Source organism: Anastrepha ludens, chromosome 6, assembly GCF_028408465.1.
Source record: "Anastrepha ludens isolate Willacy chromosome 6, idAnaLude1.1, whole genome shotgun sequence".
Taxonomy (NCBI): Eukaryota; Metazoa; Arthropoda; class Insecta; order Diptera; family Tephritidae; genus Anastrepha; species Anastrepha ludens.
In genome coordinates this window covers 36,262,906-36,284,226 of record NC_071502.1, presented here as the reverse complement: position 1 = coordinate 36,284,226, position 21,321 = coordinate 36,262,906, and the positions used below count along the sequence as shown (strand labels likewise).

At 36.1% G+C, this 21,321-nt stretch overlaps 1 protein-coding gene across 2 annotated transcripts in view; it reads left to right on the top strand.

The window, feature by feature from the left end:
* Positions 1-714: 714 nt before the first annotated feature.
* LOC128866935 (protein apterous) overlaps positions 715-21,321 on the top strand; it is a 94,519-nt gene continuing 73,912 nt past the window's right edge. Inside the window, exons 1-3 of one of the 2 annotated variants that reach the window (XM_054107988.1) lie at positions 715-1,027; positions 1,324-1,411; positions 4,486-5,212. In XM_054107988.1, the coding sequence (XP_053963963.1) occupies positions 5,174-5,212 (39 nt within the window). In that variant the 5' untranslated portion in view covers positions 715-1,027; positions 1,324-1,411; positions 4,486-5,173. The remainder of the gene's footprint in view (positions 1,028-1,323; positions 1,412-4,485; positions 5,213-21,321) is intronic. The other variant, XM_054107989.1, reaches the window with a different exon arrangement.

Below are 21,321 nucleotides of genomic sequence, written 5' to 3'. Positions count from 1 at the left end.
TGCCTCTGTCTCTACCGCTGCAGTTGCTGCATAATTCATATGCTGCTTCTGCCCACAACCTGCTGCCTTCTGTTTGCTACCAAACATCTTGTGCCGATTGCGATTACTGGGGTCGCAATGTTTTTTGCATCAACATACCTACATACATGCGCACATACATGCATACACGCACCCAACGCCTGCACGCATGTATGTATGTGTGCAGTCAATTCAGTATAGACGTTCACACCAACAGGAAGGAGTAGAAGCAGACGCCACCAAACTTTAGTCGCCTTTCGTTGGCAATAATTGCGGTGAATGAGTGAACGCGCTCAACCTTACTGGATGCCGCATATCAACGAACACCACGCCTCTTCGATATCCAAATAAATATATATATGCCTATATACATATACATAAACATGGCATGCCTTTTAACCTGCCGTACATAGTTCAAACAACGATTTCCTCCCTTACACAAAGTCATACGTACCAAAGCCATAGGCGTAAGCGAGTCAAATCCACATTAACTGAATTCAGTGGTGAAGCAGCCATCAGCCGCAATCTAACCATTGCCAATCGTAAGCAACGAGCACGAAAAAAGATGCCTATACACTTAGCCAATGGTAACGAATGTGACAACCAGAGTTCGCGGGCACCCGAGCCAGACATGGTTTCACTCATTTCATAGGCCGGCAATCGGCTGGTCGCCGCCAGAGAATATAGTGTACAAACATTAGTCGTCTCGCATTCGAGGAACGGCAAACGTACGGAATTCTATGTAGTGTAGCGCGCATGACTCAACAATGAAATTGAAATCGGAATCGAAATCGTAAACGCAACCGCGCTCACCAGACCGAACTACGAGTGGCAACTTCACCTAACGAGCATACCGCACCGGCAGAAACGATCGAATCACGGCAGTCAAACGTAACGTCACAGAATCAATCACGTTAAATCAGTTTCAAATGTCCAGTTAATGACGGCAGTATATTTTGAATATTTCGAACGTTTTGAATATACAACGGGCACGCGTATGTGTATGATTGTGAGTGTTTGTAAAGTGTAAAAATTAAATCTGCCGCAATCTTTACATATTAACATATGTGCATATACATATGTATATGTATACGTGTATGTGCATATGTTCGTATATGCGAAACAAAAAAGTGAAAACACGGGAATTTGTTATCAGAAGCTCAGCACAGAAGTGAAGTTTAGTCAATAAGTGATCAGCTGCTACTTTCTAAAAACAAGCACCTACACCTATTAATCTATGTATATACATACATGTGTATGTATACATGTAGATATGTTCTTGAAATACGTACATTGATATTTCAGAGTGGCGCACATCTCCACACTCATTAATTAATTGCGGTGTACCGCCTGAATGTCAGCACACGTCTTTCGTTTAATTTAATTTGCAAAGGTGAGCGACTAAGTTTGAAATGTGTAAAAGGAATAATCGATGGATTGTCTCGATTGTGAATATGAAATCGTGCATGGTACATATTTGTGTCATATTGCAAATGAATATGTGAAACTCTATAATAGAAACACGAATACATCTCGGAAAATAGCATACAAATGCCAAGTCTACATGTACATAGGGATGTGTGTGCATAATTACTTTCACTTGAGGATCGCCTATGCGCCAACAGTAGGCTTAGGGCCGCAAGTAACAAATTCATCAGTAAAGGCCACAAACAATTTCCACAGTGATCTTAAGATTACGCCCAGGCGAAGAACTGCGAGCTCATCGTCACACAGAAGCACGTTGCGCCGCTTCTAACTAGCGTGTGCACACCTACATAACTACATACATGCATGCATACAAACATACACACATATACAAAAATATGTGCCTGCATGCCTACAGCTGAGCTAACATTTTATCACAGGTTGAAATCTCATTCAAAGACCGGCCAGTGCAGAGGGTATATTGTTAGGCTAATAGTTGTCAGCAGCTTCCCATTAAAAATTCGGCGTTGCTGCCCGCTACCGCATTTGCCGTTGCCGTTGCCATTGCCATAGTATTTTCGTTGGTCGTTTATTACTAACCGTTGGTATCGCGCGGTTGCGCAAAAGGCGCTCAAGACGGTCTAGTCATAAATTAATGCCTTAAATGAATTTAAAACTGTCAGCAATGACGTTTACATTTGGACGCTTAAAGTTGGTCGCCCGCCTGGAAATGCCGGTGTGAGAATTTCGGTTGATTAAGAGCCATGCTGTCGGTGTGTCGTCTGCTGGCCAGCAGAGTGCATACGGAAATACATAAATATGTGCATATGTATGCGTTAGTGTACATACATGAACTTATAGTGCGATCAGGTTTTTCATATCTACGTACATATGTATGTATGTATGTATGAATGTACTTGTGTTTGCATAAAAAATCTTAAAAATATTTACTTTACCATACAAATCTACGTTTGAATTTCCGCGAATCTGCAATGAAGTTCTCCTTCGGAGGTATTTAATTATTAAATTAAACAAGTTACAGCGGATAGTAAATCGCAAGTAAATAGCTGAAGAAGACAGACAAATGAAGCGAGCTTAAATTAGTTTTTTTTTATAGCTGGTTAGATCGTAAGGACCTTGCTTAGAGCAGTGTTTCTTTTTAGATCAGTTTTTCCTGAATATCCTTCTATCCACCCACCAGAATGACCGAAATTCATTCCCAATCCAAGCCTCGAAGTCCCCGTTGACAGTTTCGATATTCGCTTTAAGGGCTTTAATTTTTTTTCATTTCCGCATAACATCGACTTTTCAGAACACTCACAAACAAAACAGAACTAAGCTTGCAATATTCTTAACATTTTTCAAGTGTTGGGCGTTTAATTTGCCTCCGGTATGACACTGACTGCCAATCACGATTTCCAGTGCCAAAGAGCAGTGTGTGTCAAAATAGAATGGTCCAGTAAATTCAACTACATTAGTGAACTTGTCGCCCCAATTCAAATCCTGGCTAGATATGGACGCCCTTGAATGCTTTCAAGTATACATAAAGGGTGATCAATTTAGAGGTTCCTGATTTTTAATTGAAGTAAAACAACGAAAATTCAAATTCATTGGGCAATCTTTATTACTTTAGTGTAGAACCATTCATTACATTTAATTTTTAGAGATACTCCCTTTCAAATGTTGGCCGCAACTGCACCGTAATTCAATCATCCATAAACACCAATTTTGAATGACGCGCTGGAGGTCTCAGGGCGGGATCTCGTGAATAACTTTAGTAATGTTGGTTTACAATACCTCAGCTGAAGCTGGTTTATCCTGATAGCATTTTGACTTTACTTATCCCCACAAATAAAAGTCGAAAGATGTGAATATCACACGATCTTATTGGCAAATGCAAGAAGAAAGATAAACTGCTCACCGAAACAAAGATGCAGTAAATCCACTGTTTCATTTGTGACAAGTAGCTCGTTTTGGTTTTGGAGACCATGGGCTTCAACTTCCAGCATCGAAAACTCGTTTATCATGGCGCAATATCGTTCGCCATTCACTGTTACATAGGCGCCAGCCTATAGCCCCATGGTGGTGCTACTAAACAAATTATATGGAATTTTGTAATATGTATTGCAATAGGAAAAGCATTAATTTTTTTCGCATATGTAAATCAAATTAAAACTTGCGAAAAATACCAAAATAAAACAAATTTCACAATATTTCAACCCTACGTTAACACCTTTTTTAAAATCTTCGGTTGGACACCCGGGTGTAGGCTCTTTTTCGTCCTGTTCGACGATCCGTTTAAAAGGTCGTATCCATAAATCGATAGAAAATTAAAGTTTAGGAAGCTGGAATCTCAGATCGTTAGCTATAAAAGAAATATGTTAAATTCACATCCAAAGTAGAAAAGGCTAGACTGTCCAAGCCCGGTGCCTAACGGAGGGTTAAAATTTTATTTAAAAAGTTCTTTTCTAATCATACTTTTTTACAACAAACAAAGTGATTATTATTATTTTGATTTTAGATCCTTTTTACTTTTAATTAGAGGTGTGTTTTTCTACTTTCTATCTTCATTGCCATAACTCCGTCTAAATTTTAATTAATGATAGCTTTTTTAAAATTTGGGGTGCCCGAAATTGACTTTAGAGTTATGCTGTACTGGACTTTTTTTCTCAGAATTCAATTACAAAACTGCCATAAATGATGTCGAAATAAATCGTTTCACACAAATTGACACACCCTAATACGCATATTTTATATAGATTTAGTTTTGTTCATTGAATTTTGCTCACGTCACTAAGCCCCGCTTTGTCAAGTGCTAATGAAGTAGTTCAGTGCTGCCAAATATGTATGTAGGTATGTTTGCTAACAGCGACTCGTTTTGTTCCCAAGTCGCTAAGTGGTTGGCGAATCCAAATCTTCTATTGAGGCTTTAAGAACTCGAAAGCATCGTACATCGTTGTTGTCGGATTGAAATGATATCTCCCTCGTCTAATACTAATATACGTTCATATATACATACCTACATTTACCATATTTTTAAAGGATAAATACAGTTTGTGCGGTAGTTGGCGGAAACCGAAATGACAAAAATTCCAAAAAGTAGGTGCCTAATAAAAAACAAAACACAATAAAAGTGAAAAGGTGTGTGTGATAACTAAAATAAATCAACCCGTGTTATTCATTATTCCGTTTCACCTTCATCGACTTGCTACCTATTCCAAGCATCCAATGCCGCATTCGCGGGAGTTTAAATATTTCAGTGTGTTCTTTAATTGAGATGTATTTGGCATTTACATACATACATATGTATGTATGTCGACGCATGGACTAATAACTTAAGAAGACCCGTTGCGAAAGTTTAAAATTTTCAAAGTAAAAAGTGAAAAGCAAAATCTTGGGATGTGTTTCCTGTTCTGAGATGCTCACTTCAGGGTGTTCGAAAAGTGTACAGTGCTGAGTGAAAAACGACACAAATTAAAAATAATTATAATTGTCATTGATGTTTGATAAGCCTGGATGAGTGCAGCAGAGTTTTGGTTTTGCGAAGTATCAGTTGGGCAATTTACCACAAGTGCAACGCACCAAATTTCCGAATCGTATTTGTGCTCAGTTGTGACCCGCGCCCATCGTAGTCTCAGGAATATCATTGTGGGTTCATTGCCTCGACGGGAACTAGCGCCGTTATTAAGCATCCTTGACAGCAAACCTTGAAATATTCCAAAAGACGCACATGGGCGTCTGCACCGAAGAGCGCCCTGTGATGCATTGGGTAAGTTTAACAGATGCATATTGATCACTGACTTAACCGTTATCAAAAGTCAATTCGAACTATAATAACCCCATTGACAACGTATATTTTAACATTCACATATGTATGTACATTAGGGTGGAGGGAATTTGTTTATCGCTTCTGATAGACCTGCTATGTTTTTTATTTTGTATGGGAATAAGTCCTATCTTAGCCAAAGTTACGAGTTATTTCAACAATAAAAGAATACGTGATATTATGTGAAGTATGTACCATTGGAAGCTACAACTTTACTCCATCTTTCAGGCAGCGTACGGATTCCTCTGACGAAAAATTCGAGTTCTTTTGACTTGACCCATTCATTGAGCCAGTTTGTGATGCTCTCGTAAGAGGTCAATAGTCAATATGAGCTGACTGCATTGATCGAAACAGATGGTAATCCGAAGGTGCAATGTCTGGGAAATATGGACTATGAGCGGGGGCGGCAAGATTTCCCAACTCAGTCCGTCTAAATATTTGTGGACCGATATAGCAACATGTGGCCTGGCCTTGTCATGTAGCAAAATCAGTTTGTCATGTCTACCATCCCATTCCGGCTTCTTTTCTTTGCAGTCGGTTTAAGTAGTTCACAATAGATGAAACCCTTCTGATTCCACCAGGTGAACATAACCTCTGAAGCATGAATATTTTTTTTTTCGGTGTCGATTGACCTTGTTCAACTAACAGGCTCCAACATTTTCGACGCTTAGGGTTATCATAATAGATCCATTTTGCATCGGCAGTGACGATGCGATGCAGAAAATCTTTTCTTTTCCGCCGTTCACACGCCACCAAACGTCTCTCGGTATCCCTCTGCTTCAATTGATGTGGCACCCAGTTTCCTACTTTCTGGACTATTCCCATCGCGTGCAAATGTTTACTGACGGTTGATATGTCAACATTCAATTCTTTAGATGTAACATATCTTAGATATATCTTCCAGTGTTCGACATGCGGCTTCATCCAATAATTGTTGTAGTTGCGTGTGTTTGAATTTTTTCAGTGACCCTTCGCAATCTTTATCACTCACAAGAGGTATTTGATGGAGCTTGATTACCGTGAATGCTGTTTTTTTTTTTTTTTTTGAACCGAACATAGACATTTTTGACGTCAGATAAAAAAGAATCTTTACGCTTCAAACGAATGGCAACTACTGCGATCGAGGCCTTACATATGTACCTTCAAATCGCCAGTATATTACAAGAGCGAGCACAAAAATAGTATCAGTACCGACATCTTTTTTACGAGGGCGGAAGCTTATTCCCATACCCAATATTATAATTCAGTTGGCAAAATTATGTAAGTATATAAATACATTTATACATAAACTCGTGTATTTGTTGACATCAAACAACATGAAATGACGAGCTTGCATTTTGGGTGATAAGTTGTGTGGATTTTTATCATTAATTATTTAAACTAAGTTATTATCTAATCTGAATAGCCGCCGTGACTGCCACTCGGGAGTACGTTGGTAATATAAAAAGTTCTTTCTAATAGCGGTCGCCCCAAGCAGGCAATGTCAAACCTCCTCATAAAAACCATTTGCCGTTCAGAGTCGACTTAAAATTGTAGGTACCTCCATTTGTGGAACAACACCAAGACGCACGCCGCAAATAGGTGGAGGAGCTCGGCCACACGCTCAAAAAGAGTGTAATCGCCAAATATATACAATATATATATGTATATGTATACATATCCTATATACATATAAGGATTTAAAATCTAAACGTTCTATTCCTGCAGATTTTCAAATTGCTTAATCTTTGTTTTTTGTTTTTATTGCACCTGCAATCACTAAGCGATCTTGTCCGAGTGTAGAAAATATAAATACTAGTCATTCTTCTTTTTCGTGCTGCGAATGGCAATCGGAAGCACTAGGTATAGCCAAGCCCTTCTTATTTTCCTCTGCCGCAATCAGCAGATACAATGGTCTACTTTCATGGGATACTGATCTATGGCACATTCTAACCGGTTGAGCTACTGGATCTGAATTCTCTGTCTTAAGTAACATGTATATATCCATTGTCAGCTTTATTTTATACGGATAGTTCTGAATTTTAAATTATTGAAGAACTGTTAAAATGAAAGATTTGAACAAGAAAAGGACATTTTCTAACATTTTTATATTTTATATTTTTCTTAGCGGCAAATTGAAAACGCACGACGTAGATTTTTTCGCATCAAATGGATGTTTCTAATTCGAACCGTTATTATGTGCTCTAAAATAGGGATATATCCTAATAATGCATTTTTATATTTTTGTTCATTAAGATGCGGGTTCCCTTGAGAACCTGTGGTGAACTCCTACAAAGATGGGCCTCGCGTCAACTCAGCGAGCACTGGGTAAGTGCGCAAACGTGCAAAGTCATGAGATCCTTCTGCCCACAGGTAGATCGGGGGCACTTAAGGGATCTTTTAAAGCTAACAAAGCCGTAGCTCTCAAATGTGGTGGGTTTCCTGACCGAACATTGTCCGTTAGGTATCCATGCGGCGAGACTTGGGATCGCTGTAAGCTGTCTGGAGGAGGAGGTGTAACATCTCAGCACCTTCTTCGCAACTTCCCTGCTCTCGTCGGGCACGTGCGGATATACCAGGTTTAAATATTATATCACACACCTGGTGAATTTCACCTTGAAGCGGTTAATGCAAATACAGTTACCCACTGTTGGTCGTCATCCTTCAATTCAAAGTCCCTTCTTCCTTTTACCTTCTGTTCGGGTATTTTCCCTCTGTTTTTTTTTTCTATGTGGTATTGCAATGGACGAGTATGAATTCTTTGTCCAAGTGGGCCCCTCGCGTGGGCAGCCATTCATCGTATCCACTAAAATGTCGACACCATTAGAACGTCTCTGCACATGGCCACTTGAGATGAAATAGTGACCGGCAAGGGTGGTAAGTTCACCTTGCCCGATCCATTTGATCTTAGATAGACCGTCAATTTTTATTTTGTAAAGCTCCATCTCTCTGAAAACTTAAGAAGTTTTGATAACTCAGAAAGAGAACGCACGTTCCTTATTCTAATTCGAGTCATATGTGCTAAGCTGAAGGTTGTCGTGTTGTATCCGAAGCGTGTTTCCGTTTATTGAGTGTGTTGATTTTTACGGACGGGTCACTGGCCCGGCGCAACCTACTGTTGAACAAAAGGATATGTGATGTGATTTAAGGTGTCTATACTCAAGAACGCGGACGCCGTAGCCGAATGGGTTGATACGTGACTACCATCCGGAATTCACAGAGACAACGTAGGTCCAAATCTCGGTGAAACACTAAAATTAAAGAAAAACATTTTTCTAATAGCGGTCGCCCCTCTGCCATGAAAAAGCTCCTCATAAAAAGATCTGCCGTTCGGAGTCGGCTTAAAACTGTGGAACAACATCAAGACGCACACCACAAATAGGAGGAGGAGCTCGGCCAAACACCCAAAAAGGGTGTGCGCGCCAATTATATATATACTTAAATTGCAACTACTATAATTTTTTGCAGCCCGCCAGGTCTGCAGTTGTCATTTTCTCACATTACTTCACTCCATGACATTTCATCCAGAGAATATCTAGCCGAAGCTGGTAGGCTGGTTGTAAGCCGCCTGAACAAAGGAGTCGCTTCTGGTCATGCCCAAGTGCATGGCAATCAGCGAGCTTTCCGCAATATGAACCACCCCAAATTCATAATAAATGCCAATTTATGCAATTTTGAGAGATAATTGAAAAATAAAATATTCAGAAAAAATATTTTTTAATATTCTAGCTGATTTAGCAAATTATTGATTTATTGATTATTGAAAGAATTTTAAACCATTTTCGAATTATTAGATTCAAATGATTCACCATTTATTCAAATTGCGAGAATGGGCGAGGAATAATTTTTTTATGGACGGTTTTCTGGTGGATTTCATAAAAAAACTAGGGACTATCTGTCTTTCGCAAAAAGTGCAATTTCAAATGAAGGCAGTTGTCACAAAAAAAAAATTAAAACATACGTAAAAAAAATATGTATATATAAATATAATAATTAAAAAATAAGTAAGAAAATATGAAAAAAATAAAATAATTAAAATATGCGCTTTTTATGTCCGTGAACGTGGAAAGAACATTTTCAATGTTCAAGAGTATTTACCGTCACAAAAACATGGATTTCTGTTTGAAAATTTAGCAAAAATATTTGCTGCATAATGCAACAACAATGTGAACTATTTTATTTTATTATTGTATAATTGAATTATTTCTCTGTTTTGAATTTATGTATATTTCGTTGTTCTTTTTATTTATTGCTTTTATGTTGTAAGAATATAAACTGAGATAAAATTTAAAAATTATAGAAAATAAAATACTTTTTAGAGCTAATTTATAGTGCAAATCTATTGAGTTTAAGGGGAGTTTTTTGACGCCTCAAATGCATATTTTATAGCAATTTTTTGGTTACCCTAATGATCGTATATGATACACACCCATACATACTAGAATTTCACTCAGTGGATAACGGCTACTACTTTCGACTTCCATTTCATGGACAAATTTATATTTATTGCACCGGAACAGAAGTTCGAATAACTTTCAAAATGTGCGCTCTCAATTGAGTGTTTTGCACTGCAACGCAACTTTATAATTTATTACATTCTTAAATGCCTGCTATATGCGAAACTGTACCAAGAACTTCCTGAAACACTAAAAAAATTAAAACATACAATCATTGATAAAAATTATGCTCCAAAAATATAAAACAGTGCGTGCAGTTGTGTGCATTTTCCCTTCGTGTTTTACACACTTTGCCTCGCAGGCCCTGTTTGCTTCGTTTGGCATAGACGCTTACGCTAGCAGAAATGATGGAAAAGCAATTCTAGTTACATAATTCGATTTTTAAAACATAAAGTTATACTACTTGACCATCAAAATGTTGTACTAATGTTGATTTAGAAAAAGATTTTGAGAAAGTTCAAATAGAATAAAATCATTGATACAATATAATTTGCAATATGAAGTCCGAGGAAAAGCCAAAATCTGTATTCAATACCAGTGAATTGTGCCGAAAAGATACACAGCGATATATAATTTATCAGCTATTCTAGCACCTCTTCCCGTAAGAACTTGCGAGAATGATTGGTTGGTTGGTTTAAGTGGTGATTCTTCCAGAATCCAACTAGCGCTTCCGCACCGTTTTGTTGCCACATCCTCGTTACCAACTTGTTCACCAGTTATTTACAGCATGACTATATCCAGTCTGTGCGGTTCAGGCACCTTATCAGGTTGTCGACATCTAAGCCAGACAGCTGTTTCAGACTGTCGAACAGTGGTTTACCCAGGGTTAACATTCTGTCCTTCCATAGGGCAAGGCATTCGCAGAGGAAATGGAAGATTGTTTCCTTTTTCTCCGGTCGCTTACAACTGTGACAGTATGTGTTGTGAGGGATGCCCATTTTGGCTGCTTGTTCTCACACAGACCAAAAGCCAGTTATGACTGCCGTTAGTCCCCAAGTGTCCCGTCGTTACATGTTTATCAATGTTGACTATTGCTTAAGGTTGTAGGTGGGCCATAACGTTCTGCTAATTTTGCATTTTGTCTGGTCCCTCCATTTACAATCTGCGATTCGGAGGTATTTTAGGGAAATTGCACTCTTGACTGCACCTAGTGGTGTGAATACCGATTCTGCAAGAGCGTTATTCAATGCAGATCCCCTTCTTGCCAGTTCATCCGCTTTTTTATTACCTTCGATGGTCCGATGTCCCGGGACCCAGACTAAGGTAACTTTATGATTTTCGCTCAAGGTGGTGAGGCTATTCCTACTTTGGTCCACCACTTTAGAGGTTGTTGTAGCTGAACCCAGTGCCTGAATTGCAGCTTGACTATCCGAAAGAATAGCGATATTGCCCTTAAAAGAGGGATCTGCGATTAGTAGCCTACAAGCTTCCCCAAGTGCCAGGATTTAGCTAATGACGTTTATTTCTACTTTCGAGAGGAACTCTAATACGGACTCCAAGTCTTTGCATTTGAATCTTGTCATGCATCATTATATAGTCACTCAGTATTCTTTTGCATTTGTGCATCGGTTTGGATGATGCTTAAGAATGCGCTTGACAGTTTCGTTTTCTATTCCACAGACTTTACAGGGTTTTCAGGTTTTGCGAAAACTCTCGTGACAATTCTCAAATTGTTCCGATGCAAGCCCATGCAATTTTTAAGCGTTTTCCGTTGTAAGAGCCTGCAAATGCTCTGGAGTGCTTCAAACCTGGTTGATTGCCCCATTATATGTACAAGTAGTTGCCTAAGAGCTTCTTTCTCTTCTTTTGGAAGGCGACAGTGACCCTGAACGATATTAATTTTTATTTCAAATGAAATTTTCAAATAAATAAACTCCAGCATACGTTGATGTCGCGGACAACCTAGATTTATTAAAAAAAAAATCTTATAAAGAAAGTTTCCTCTTCGTTGAATTTAAAATCGCATACCTTTTTTGTTCATGTGTCGATTGTGATAAAATATATTATATCCTTTTTTATATCCGAGGTCACTGTCTAACCCGATGAACATCCATTCAATAGTTACAAAGATTGAGACAAACAAAAATTCTAAAATAGTCCTTTAAGAAATTTTCAATGTACGGACACGACTTTTCTATAGTATACATTTTTTTAGATCGTTGAATTTGTTTTTTATTTCCTTTTATAGAATTCTGTAGCTATGTACCTGAATATCTATATCTATTTTTATGTTTTTCCCACTTTTCATTTAATTATTTATTTAGTCTAAACGAAAAGTAGTGTAACTTCCGACTATGATTTAAATACCTAAAAAATAAAATATAAAGTATTTGAAAAAATGCTTTTCAGAGATGAAAAATCGAATTAGTTGGTGCCCAAAACTAAATTAACCCATTACTGCATAGAGCCCATATATGGTATTGCAGTTTTGACAAAATTTTATTTACAAATTAAGTATTCAAACAATTATAATTCTTTAAATACGAGCATATGTAATATTTAGTAAAAATAAAACACAAAAGATTTGTTCATGATTTTATGATATTGGGAAATAAACTCGCGTTTGTGCAAAAGGGTGGAAAAGCAGTATTGAAGTGCGAGTGATTCATTTTCGAAAACCGATAACAGAGTGAAAGGGTAAAAAAAATTATTTTCATGGAGTCGATATACTCATCTTTTCGGCGGAAAGTAATTTTTTCGCTTTTCAACTGTTTTCTATACTTTACAACTAGCTTTTATATATGATTCTGGAAAAGAAATTATAAAAACCTTTTCATTATTTTTCTTTTAATATGTCTTATTGACAATTAAATAAAGTTATTTCCACCGTGAAAATTTTTTTTTTTTTGTTTTTTTTTTCACCGCTTTATTAATTCAAGGCTTAAATTCACTCAAGCCTCGAGCAAGAGAAACATAGCGCGAATACTCCGTTTTACATTTACCCCCAAAAGAAATTAGCAGTGAAAGAGGAGACTTTCTTACTTCGAAAGACTTTAGGTTCATTGGCTCACCAAAGCTCAATGAGTGTAGAGCATATTTCAGAAAAAAATTGTTGCACCCGTCAATGCTTTTTATGTAGATTTATCACTTGGTCTCCAAATGAAAGTAGTGTTCTAAAAATTGGAACGAACGAAGGACGTACATACAGTGAACAACTTAAGTTTACACACAGCAGCATATTTTCTTATTTCCCGGAAGGTATACCTTCTGCTCAAATATGAACGAGACGTTATCAATAAAACGGTCCGCGGATGACATATGGCAAAAATTAATTTTTTGTTTTTTGGTAGGACTGTTATAAGTTTACATGGCAAATTTCAGCCTGATATGTCACATAGTTTGTTTTCTGTGCTACTGTAAACAAGTCAAGCTCGAGTGTGGAATGGAAATGAAAAATGTATACATACTGTCAAGCACGTCGGTGGTAGCTAATGGTTTGGGGATCTATAGGTACACCTGGCATTGGAAATATGACCTAATATGAAGGTATTATGGACCGATATAAATATAAAAACATATGGGAACAACATTCGAGGCCATCAGTAGAATGCTTGGGTCTTCGGCCAAGAACACAGTGACCCTAAGCATACTGCGCCAATTGTCAAAGAATGGCTCTTATATTACGCACCCAGACAACTCAATACATCGATACTGAGGCCGAATGTTTGGAGGCTTTTAGAGAGAAATATTCGACGAAGTATATTAACTGATGTCAAATCGCTGAAAGAAGAGTTGATGGAAGAAAGGAACCGAATGAAGCGGGAAGAGCTTACCGAACTTCAAGCAGTGATTCATAAAGGTGGTGGACCTACTAAATACTAAAAGGATTTGAAAAAGTTTGTTTTAAAATGAATAATTTTTTTTTTTAACTTTATTTGGTTGTTTTGTTGATTTTTCGTTATAAAGCAAGTGAAATAAAAATTAATTTTGTAAATTTATTAATAAATCTGAATTCCGAAAACGCTGCATCGATAGCCTTTTCAATTATTCTATACTTTGTGGGAAATAAGAAAATATGCTGCTGTATGTAGACTTAAGTCCTTCAATGCATGTATGTACATAAGAAATAAAATATTGCAAGAAAACCTTTAAACAAAGAAAACATGTTTGCCTATTTCTATGCACAAATGCCATGTAAACTTTATTCCCAAAAAAACGGCGTATTTCGCACACAGATCAACAGCATATTGAAATGCGCAACGCTCAGCAAAACTTGAACACTCAAATATTTCTACAGAGCTAAATTGCATTTTGTGTTTATTGATTAATCTGTTATTTCGTTATCTTCAACTAAGGTTAAATGTTATCACAAACTAAAGCAGAGACTTTTGCGTGCTGATAGCGCTAGCAATAACGCGAACATTTCTCATGCATCATTGGCCTATAGCTGGGAGCGCTTGGCGGCTCTGGCTAGAGCTTAAATATATAAAAAAAAAACACATACATACATACATGCATATGTACAAGTATGACGTTATTCGAGTAAATTAAAATGTGCAAGTAATTCTGAACAGATTTCGGTTCAAATGTTTTAAGTATTTACATACAGAACAAACGGCTTTCATTTCGTGCTGGGAATAATAATAGAAAGAAATAGAAGAGAGAAATATTAAGATATAAAGTAAGTTTTTTTTAAGTTTGGTCTTGACGTTAATGATTTCTTGAAAATGCGCTGTGCGACTCCGCTACAAAAATTGCAATATTTATGGTTTTATGCCAATATAAATACAAATACAAATATTCGTTAAATCAATTCTTCCGATTTTGGTTTCTACATATATAACTTTTTTGCTAAATAAAAAAAAATATTTTGAGTGATGGAAATATTTATTTTGACCTTTACACGGTCAACTGCTTGTCTGTTGTAGACTGCAGCTGTCTAGTTCACAAGTGCCAAATATGATTGACGCAAGACCGATAACACTAGTTGACTTACTGTAATGTAATGCAGTTATTTATAGTTAAATTTCGTAATAATTAAAATCAGGGGCTACACATTTTCGACTTTGTGTATTTTTCAATGTAAAAACTTAAGACGAAAATCGTCCTGTTTTATGCCAAATATGCATTCCAGAAAGAAAGTTTACACATATAAACAAAATTTAATGAATTCATTCAAAAAGAAACCGAGTACAGAAATATATGGGCCCGTTCTTTAATTCACTTCCACGTGAATTTCATTGAAATTTTTTGGCATTGCATTGGGACTCACTCGGGACTGAATTACAGAACCTGCCCGGCACTTATTAAGCAATTGTGAAATATCAATTTTAAACTAAAACAAACTAAAAAATTTTAAACTAAAATTCATGCAATAAAACTCATCGCACATTCATTTCAAAGAAGGTAATCCGAGAATAAGAAACAGAAAAACAATCAGTAATTTTTTCTGTTTCTTCCTTTCCAAAGACTGAAACACCGCTTCAACGTTAATCTACTCACGGGCCAGTTTTTATTTCGCATCTAAGCAACCAACTGTTTCCTGGGGATCAATTCACGTTCTGTGTAAATGTCATTACACTTTCAATTCGCGTTCAGTGAAAAAAAATGAAAAGAACCGTCAAAATGGCTTTTGAATTTTTCATTTCACACTCGATTCTTGTTGCGTGTTACAGTGAAAACAACTGTCAACATATTTTCATACGAAAATTTTCTTTTCACTGACAATTTGTGTGTGAAAAAATGGAGGAGGCTCGTGGCAAGTGTGCAAGTGCGAGTATAGTTGCGTGGCTACAAAACTATGTACCCGAAAAGCTTCCAAAATTTTTAATCAATTTTTGATGCAAATTGGTATTTTTAGCTTGTACAAAGTTTTAAATAGTTATTTACATGGTTTTTGTTGTAGGATGAAGTCTACTTTCATATTTAAACAAGTAACGAAAAAAAAAATGTTTGCACGAAAATTTTTGTAAATTTTGTAAAGCAGAAGTATGCATCTATGTATGTATAATTAATCATCAGCATCATTTAGCGCTACAGCTCTGTGTGAGCTTTGTCCTGCTGCACAAAATGCCTCCATTTGACCCGATGGTTGTTCCCTTCAATTGGCAACCTAGAGTTTCCTCATGCCGCAAAGTTAACCAAATTAGTTGACTCGTGACTAGAATTTATGGAAATAAAAAAAATCACGATTGCTGGAGTAGAATCTTGACTCTACAAGTCACTGTATGTAGAAACAGAAAATCAAGCCATATCGTCTTAGCATTTTCCAGACTTGTGTTTGTAGAGGACTGTGCTTTCCTGAGGACTCCAATCTAGGGTCATTCTTGTGATGCTGCGGGGGGCGGTTTTCTAAGAGCGTGACCTCTCCAACTCCATTTTCTCCGTGCTAGCTGGCATAAGATGGGCTCCTCATTTGTTTGTCCCCAGAGTTCATCATTACTTATTATCTGGCCCAACAGAATATTCTGCATATTATCCTCAAGCATATTATCCAATCCTATCCTGTCTATCGAGGCAACCTCCATATACATATACTTAAATTATTTTTTCTCTGCAATCTTGTATATAACCATATGAAATATTTTTGGTAATCCGTGAGAAGTGATTCTTTCGATTTCATAACCGCCCAGTATAATTTCTGCAGCTTGACCGGTGGCATTGTACGAATGAGGAAGTCAACGCTCGGCTCACATATTTAGATGAGTTGCCTAACGACGTAATGCTAAATGCGGATAAAATTTCATCGGCAGAGCAAACAATGCTTACTTAAACGATGTTATGGCACTGCAGATGTTCAAGAACAGTGTGGTACTGAACAATCGAGTGGGTACAAACAAACCAAAATCGAAAATTTATTTAATTTCAAATGAAACTTATCGCTTTGAAGTGTATTAAATTTTAATTTAACAACAAATAAACTTGCTTTGTTATCAGTAAAAAAAACTATTTTAATCTCTTTTCATTACGTGCAAGAATAGAGTTTCTACTGTAAATGGACCCACGCGCGTGTCTATAATCACATCCATAAATACAATATATATTACCACTATTATGAATATTAACCAGGAATTCCACTATCGTACCCTTCATTTAGACTAAATTTCCTATAAAATTTTATAGGCATCCTAAGACTTTGTATGATTCATAGAAAATACTATATTTTGGGTACAAACACTATTTTCACTTTTAAGAGAGAAGCTTATATGTTATTATATACATTAAAGTGGCACATGATGGTTGAACGAACAATGAGCAATGGAACAATATTGGAGGGTAAGATATTGTTCCTTTGAAGATGGTTTATGTGAAGTTAAAGCGGCGGGTGAAGCTTAGGTAAGTGGAAAATCGCCGTAGGGGAATAAATATTCCGACTTCTCTCTTTCTCTCGCATATTTAGGCTTGGCTTTATTAGTAATTAACACACTTTTATTAGTCGGGTTGTACGTATGTATGTATGTATGTATGTATGTATTATGTAACGGAATCTTTGAGCTTAACTTTCACTGGCTTCTAAAAATCTGATCGACAATGCAATAATTTGATAAAAGTTTTCCATTATACTTATTAGGATTGCCAGGATTAATATTTTCTTTTTTTACCTGTGGGCAAAAAGTAAGGTGAATTTGGTTGTAAAATAAAAAATCTTTATTTATTCTTGTAAATCAATTTCATCCCCTTCAAAACAATCCCCTCTCGATGAAATACACTTATGCCAACGATTTTTCCAATCTCCGAAACATGCCAAATAGTCCATTTCCGGTATAGCCATCAGCACCTTCTTCGATTCAGCTTTTATCTCCTCAATCGACTCGAAACGCGTTCCCCGGAGTGGTCTCTTGAGTTTTGGGAATAGCCAGAAGTCACACGGAGCCAAATCAGGCGAATACGGTGGTTGCGGAACGATATGCGTGAGATTTTTGGAAATGGTCACGAAGAACGAGTGCAGTGTGAGACGGTGCTTTATCGTGATGCAAAAACCAAGAGTTGTTGGCCCATAATTCTGGTATTTTTAGATGAATTGCTTCACGTAAACGACGCATAACGCTCAAATAATATTCCTTATTAACAGTTTGGCCAGGTGGAAGGAATTCATAGTGCACCACACCACGAAAATCGAAAAAAACTGGCCAATGGAGTGGGGTAGCCGTTTCTCAGGCTCTCTCCACGAAATAAGTTCTTCATCCCGATTACTTCTTTATCACGGCCGATAACTGCATAGCTTTAGACTCACAGTCGATAAGAAAGGAATTAAATATAACACGAATATATCGAATCATTAATTCACTGACTGCAATGATAACAATAATTTCCATTCATAATAAAAAATAGTTTAAAAAAAAAACTAAAAAATACGCTTTTTTGCTAATCGAACTAAAAAGTAGAAAATAAAATATAGTTTAAAAAAACTAAAAAACACGCTTTTATTGCTAATCGAACTAAAAAGTATAAAATAAATTTTAATGACAAAGAGACCTATAATGAAGTAATAGCAAATCGAGCGATCAGTCATAGTCAACTACCTCAGAACAGAATTATAACAAAAATTAAGATACAAATAGAAAAATTCAAATTAGAGTTAAAAGCGTGGGATGCATTTTGCTTCACTTTCATAACCTTCTGTACATAGGTAGTTGCCAATAGAATGATTGGAATATTTACTATATCAAGCATCCCACGCTTTTAACTCTAATTTGAATTACTCTATTTGTATCTTAATTTTTGTTATAATTCTGTTCTGAGGTAGTTTTTAAACTATTTTTTATTTTTCCTCTATTGGCAAAGGTTATATGGGAGGCAGGCGTGAGATTAGACGAATTTATCTATTTGAAATTGCAACTTATCTTATACCAAAACTAGCATGTCTTGTTGTTGAGATATAAGGTCTGTTCATGAAGCAAATAGTTTTTAAAAATTGGTACAAATTATTACGTTTTGGTGGTCATGTACCCAAAAAACTTGCAAAATAGGGGAAAGTGAGAGAGCAAAATGACATTTCATTTTGAGAAGTGGCGAGTTTTTACTGGATAAATTTTTACTTGCAAGAATTTGTAAGTGAGAAAAACAACTGATCGCAAGTAAAAATAAACGCGGATTAAGATTTTCGAATTGAGCCAAAATTCTAAATTTAAATAAAATTATAATTAAAATGGCGAATGTAAATAAATACACTTTCGATAAAATTTATAAAGTTTATTTGAAATCATACATTAAATAGGAATCGGCCAATGATGCAGAGGCATGAATTTTTGAACTACAGCCTCCCAAGTGATGCTACGCTTGTTATTTTACATTTCATTTGCTTTATTATTATTTTTTAAATTTAATACGGGGTAGCTCAACTGACAAAATTTGTAATTTTTTTATTTTTCTCGCCAACAATTTTATCAGCTCTTTGTAAAACTTGCAAATTGTTAAAGATTTTGCGTTAACGTTTTTTTTTTTTGTTTTTTGATATTTTGCTCTCTGAGAGTGAATTCTCGGAAATTAATTTTTACATGAACAGACCCAAGATTAATAGAAACATCATGGAACATACCCATACTAAATTTTCTCAAGTTATCGGAGAGTTGGACTGATGGATATAGAAGCGTATATATGTATGCTACGAATATTATATAGATGCATATATATGTATATCTATATATCATATTACGTATCTCGATTTCGTTATGTTGTTACAAAAGCAGTAATAACAGAATGCTCGGGAAGTGATGAGTGGGAAAATAATTTTATAAAACAACAAAAAATAATACCTTCTCTCCATTCATAGACTGGTTGGATCTTTGCAATTCTTATTTATGAAATTTCTCGCAAAGGTGCTGAGTTGCAGTGCAATTCTTAAAATTTCTACATATGCTCGTGCATACATACATATACATACAAGTATATGACATAAACATGTAAAAATGAATGCATAAAAATATTCAGAATAAAGTGTTTTTATACTCAAACTCGCAATGAACACTGAACAGTTTTCAAACCAATTACTCAAAAATACGTAAACCGGCACACGAAACGAACTGAAATGCCTGAAAGAATGCTGTAATGTGACACATCCAAATTTAGAATTCTGTCGTCTGCGATAATCTTCTTCTTCTATTGTAAGTCGCTTTTCTTCTTTCATAAATTGGCTCCGCGTTGTCGGTAGGCGTGCTCTTGAATCTTAGGCAACTCGCTGAAGGCGTAGTTGTTCGTATGTATGCTCAAGTGTGTGTAAGTATATTCAATATCTTTGTTATTATAGCATTACCCGAACATTTTTTCAACACTTTTTTTCACAACTAAACATATGCCGAGTCGTTTTATAGAAAAAGTTCAGCTAATAAATACGTCGTTTTTACATTTATATCCTCAGGCGTCTGCCCATGTAAATAATATTGAATTGCCAGTTTGTTATTTTGGAGGATATAATTTACCTCTACAAGTATTTAGTGTTTAAAATTTGTGGCTGCCTGGTTTTTGCATATTCCATCACAGAATTCAACTTCTCAATTCAAAATCCTTGCAATCCAATCTGTAGAATCCTTAAAAAATTGTATTAATAATATAAATTAAGTACAATTAAGTACATATCTCATGCTAAACATTTTGGAAGAAAATATCATTCTTTTGAATAATCAAAATTTATTTATTCTCTGCGACCACAATAAATGCGCCACTATGTCTTCCTAACATCCCTTTTAAGGCCAAACTATAATTCTAAGGTGTAAAGAATTCCATATCATTCGAAAGGTATTTTGATGTTGAAGAGCAGAAAGTTAATCAATTTGCAATTTCGTTTAAGATCAAGCGAAAAAGTCAATTCAAAAATGGCACTAATACAAATGTCAAAATACATATTTATAATACTGCCTCCTAAATGTATGCTTTAATATTGATATCAAATTAAGCAAAGGACTTTAGCAGGGGTTAAATTAGATCTTAATTAATGGAGCTTTCTTTTCTCGCAATAATGTCGCATTTATTCCGCCCTGAGCTGTCAAATTTTCGTTTTCTTTTCTCAAACTATTGCACGCGCACCAGGCGACTGTGTGGCTTTTACTACTTTTACTTTTACAAAATGTGGCAGGAGTGTTGTCCAGCTGATTTTAATTTATAGGCGTACAAAAGTTCGTCAAAAACGTCGAAAATTTTAATTGTTACAAAAAATGGAAGTAAATCGTTGTACATATTTCATTACATTCAATACATATAAAAAAAATAAGTAAATAATTGGCGCATACACTTCTGTTAGGTGTTTGGCCGAGCTCCTCCTCCTATTTGTGGTGTGCGTCTTGATGTTGTTCCACAAATGGAGGGACCTACAGTTTCAAGCCGACTCCGAAAGGCAGATATTTTTATGAGGAGCTTTTTCATGGTAGAAATACACTCGGAGGTTGGGCATTGCCTGCCGAGGGGCGACCGCTATTAGAAAAATGTTTTTTTTTTTTTTTATTAATTTTGCTTTCATCGAGATTCGAACCAACGACCTCTCTGTGAATTCCGAATGGTAATGACGCACCAACCCATTCGGCTACGGCGAATATGTATACATTTTTTATTATATTAAATGCGCTCATAATTATCTATTATTTCACACCAATTAATTTGAAACTAAATTTATTCAATATAATTTTTACGATATCGTCCAAAATGAACCATTAGATGGTAGGTGTAATTTCACCATTATATAGA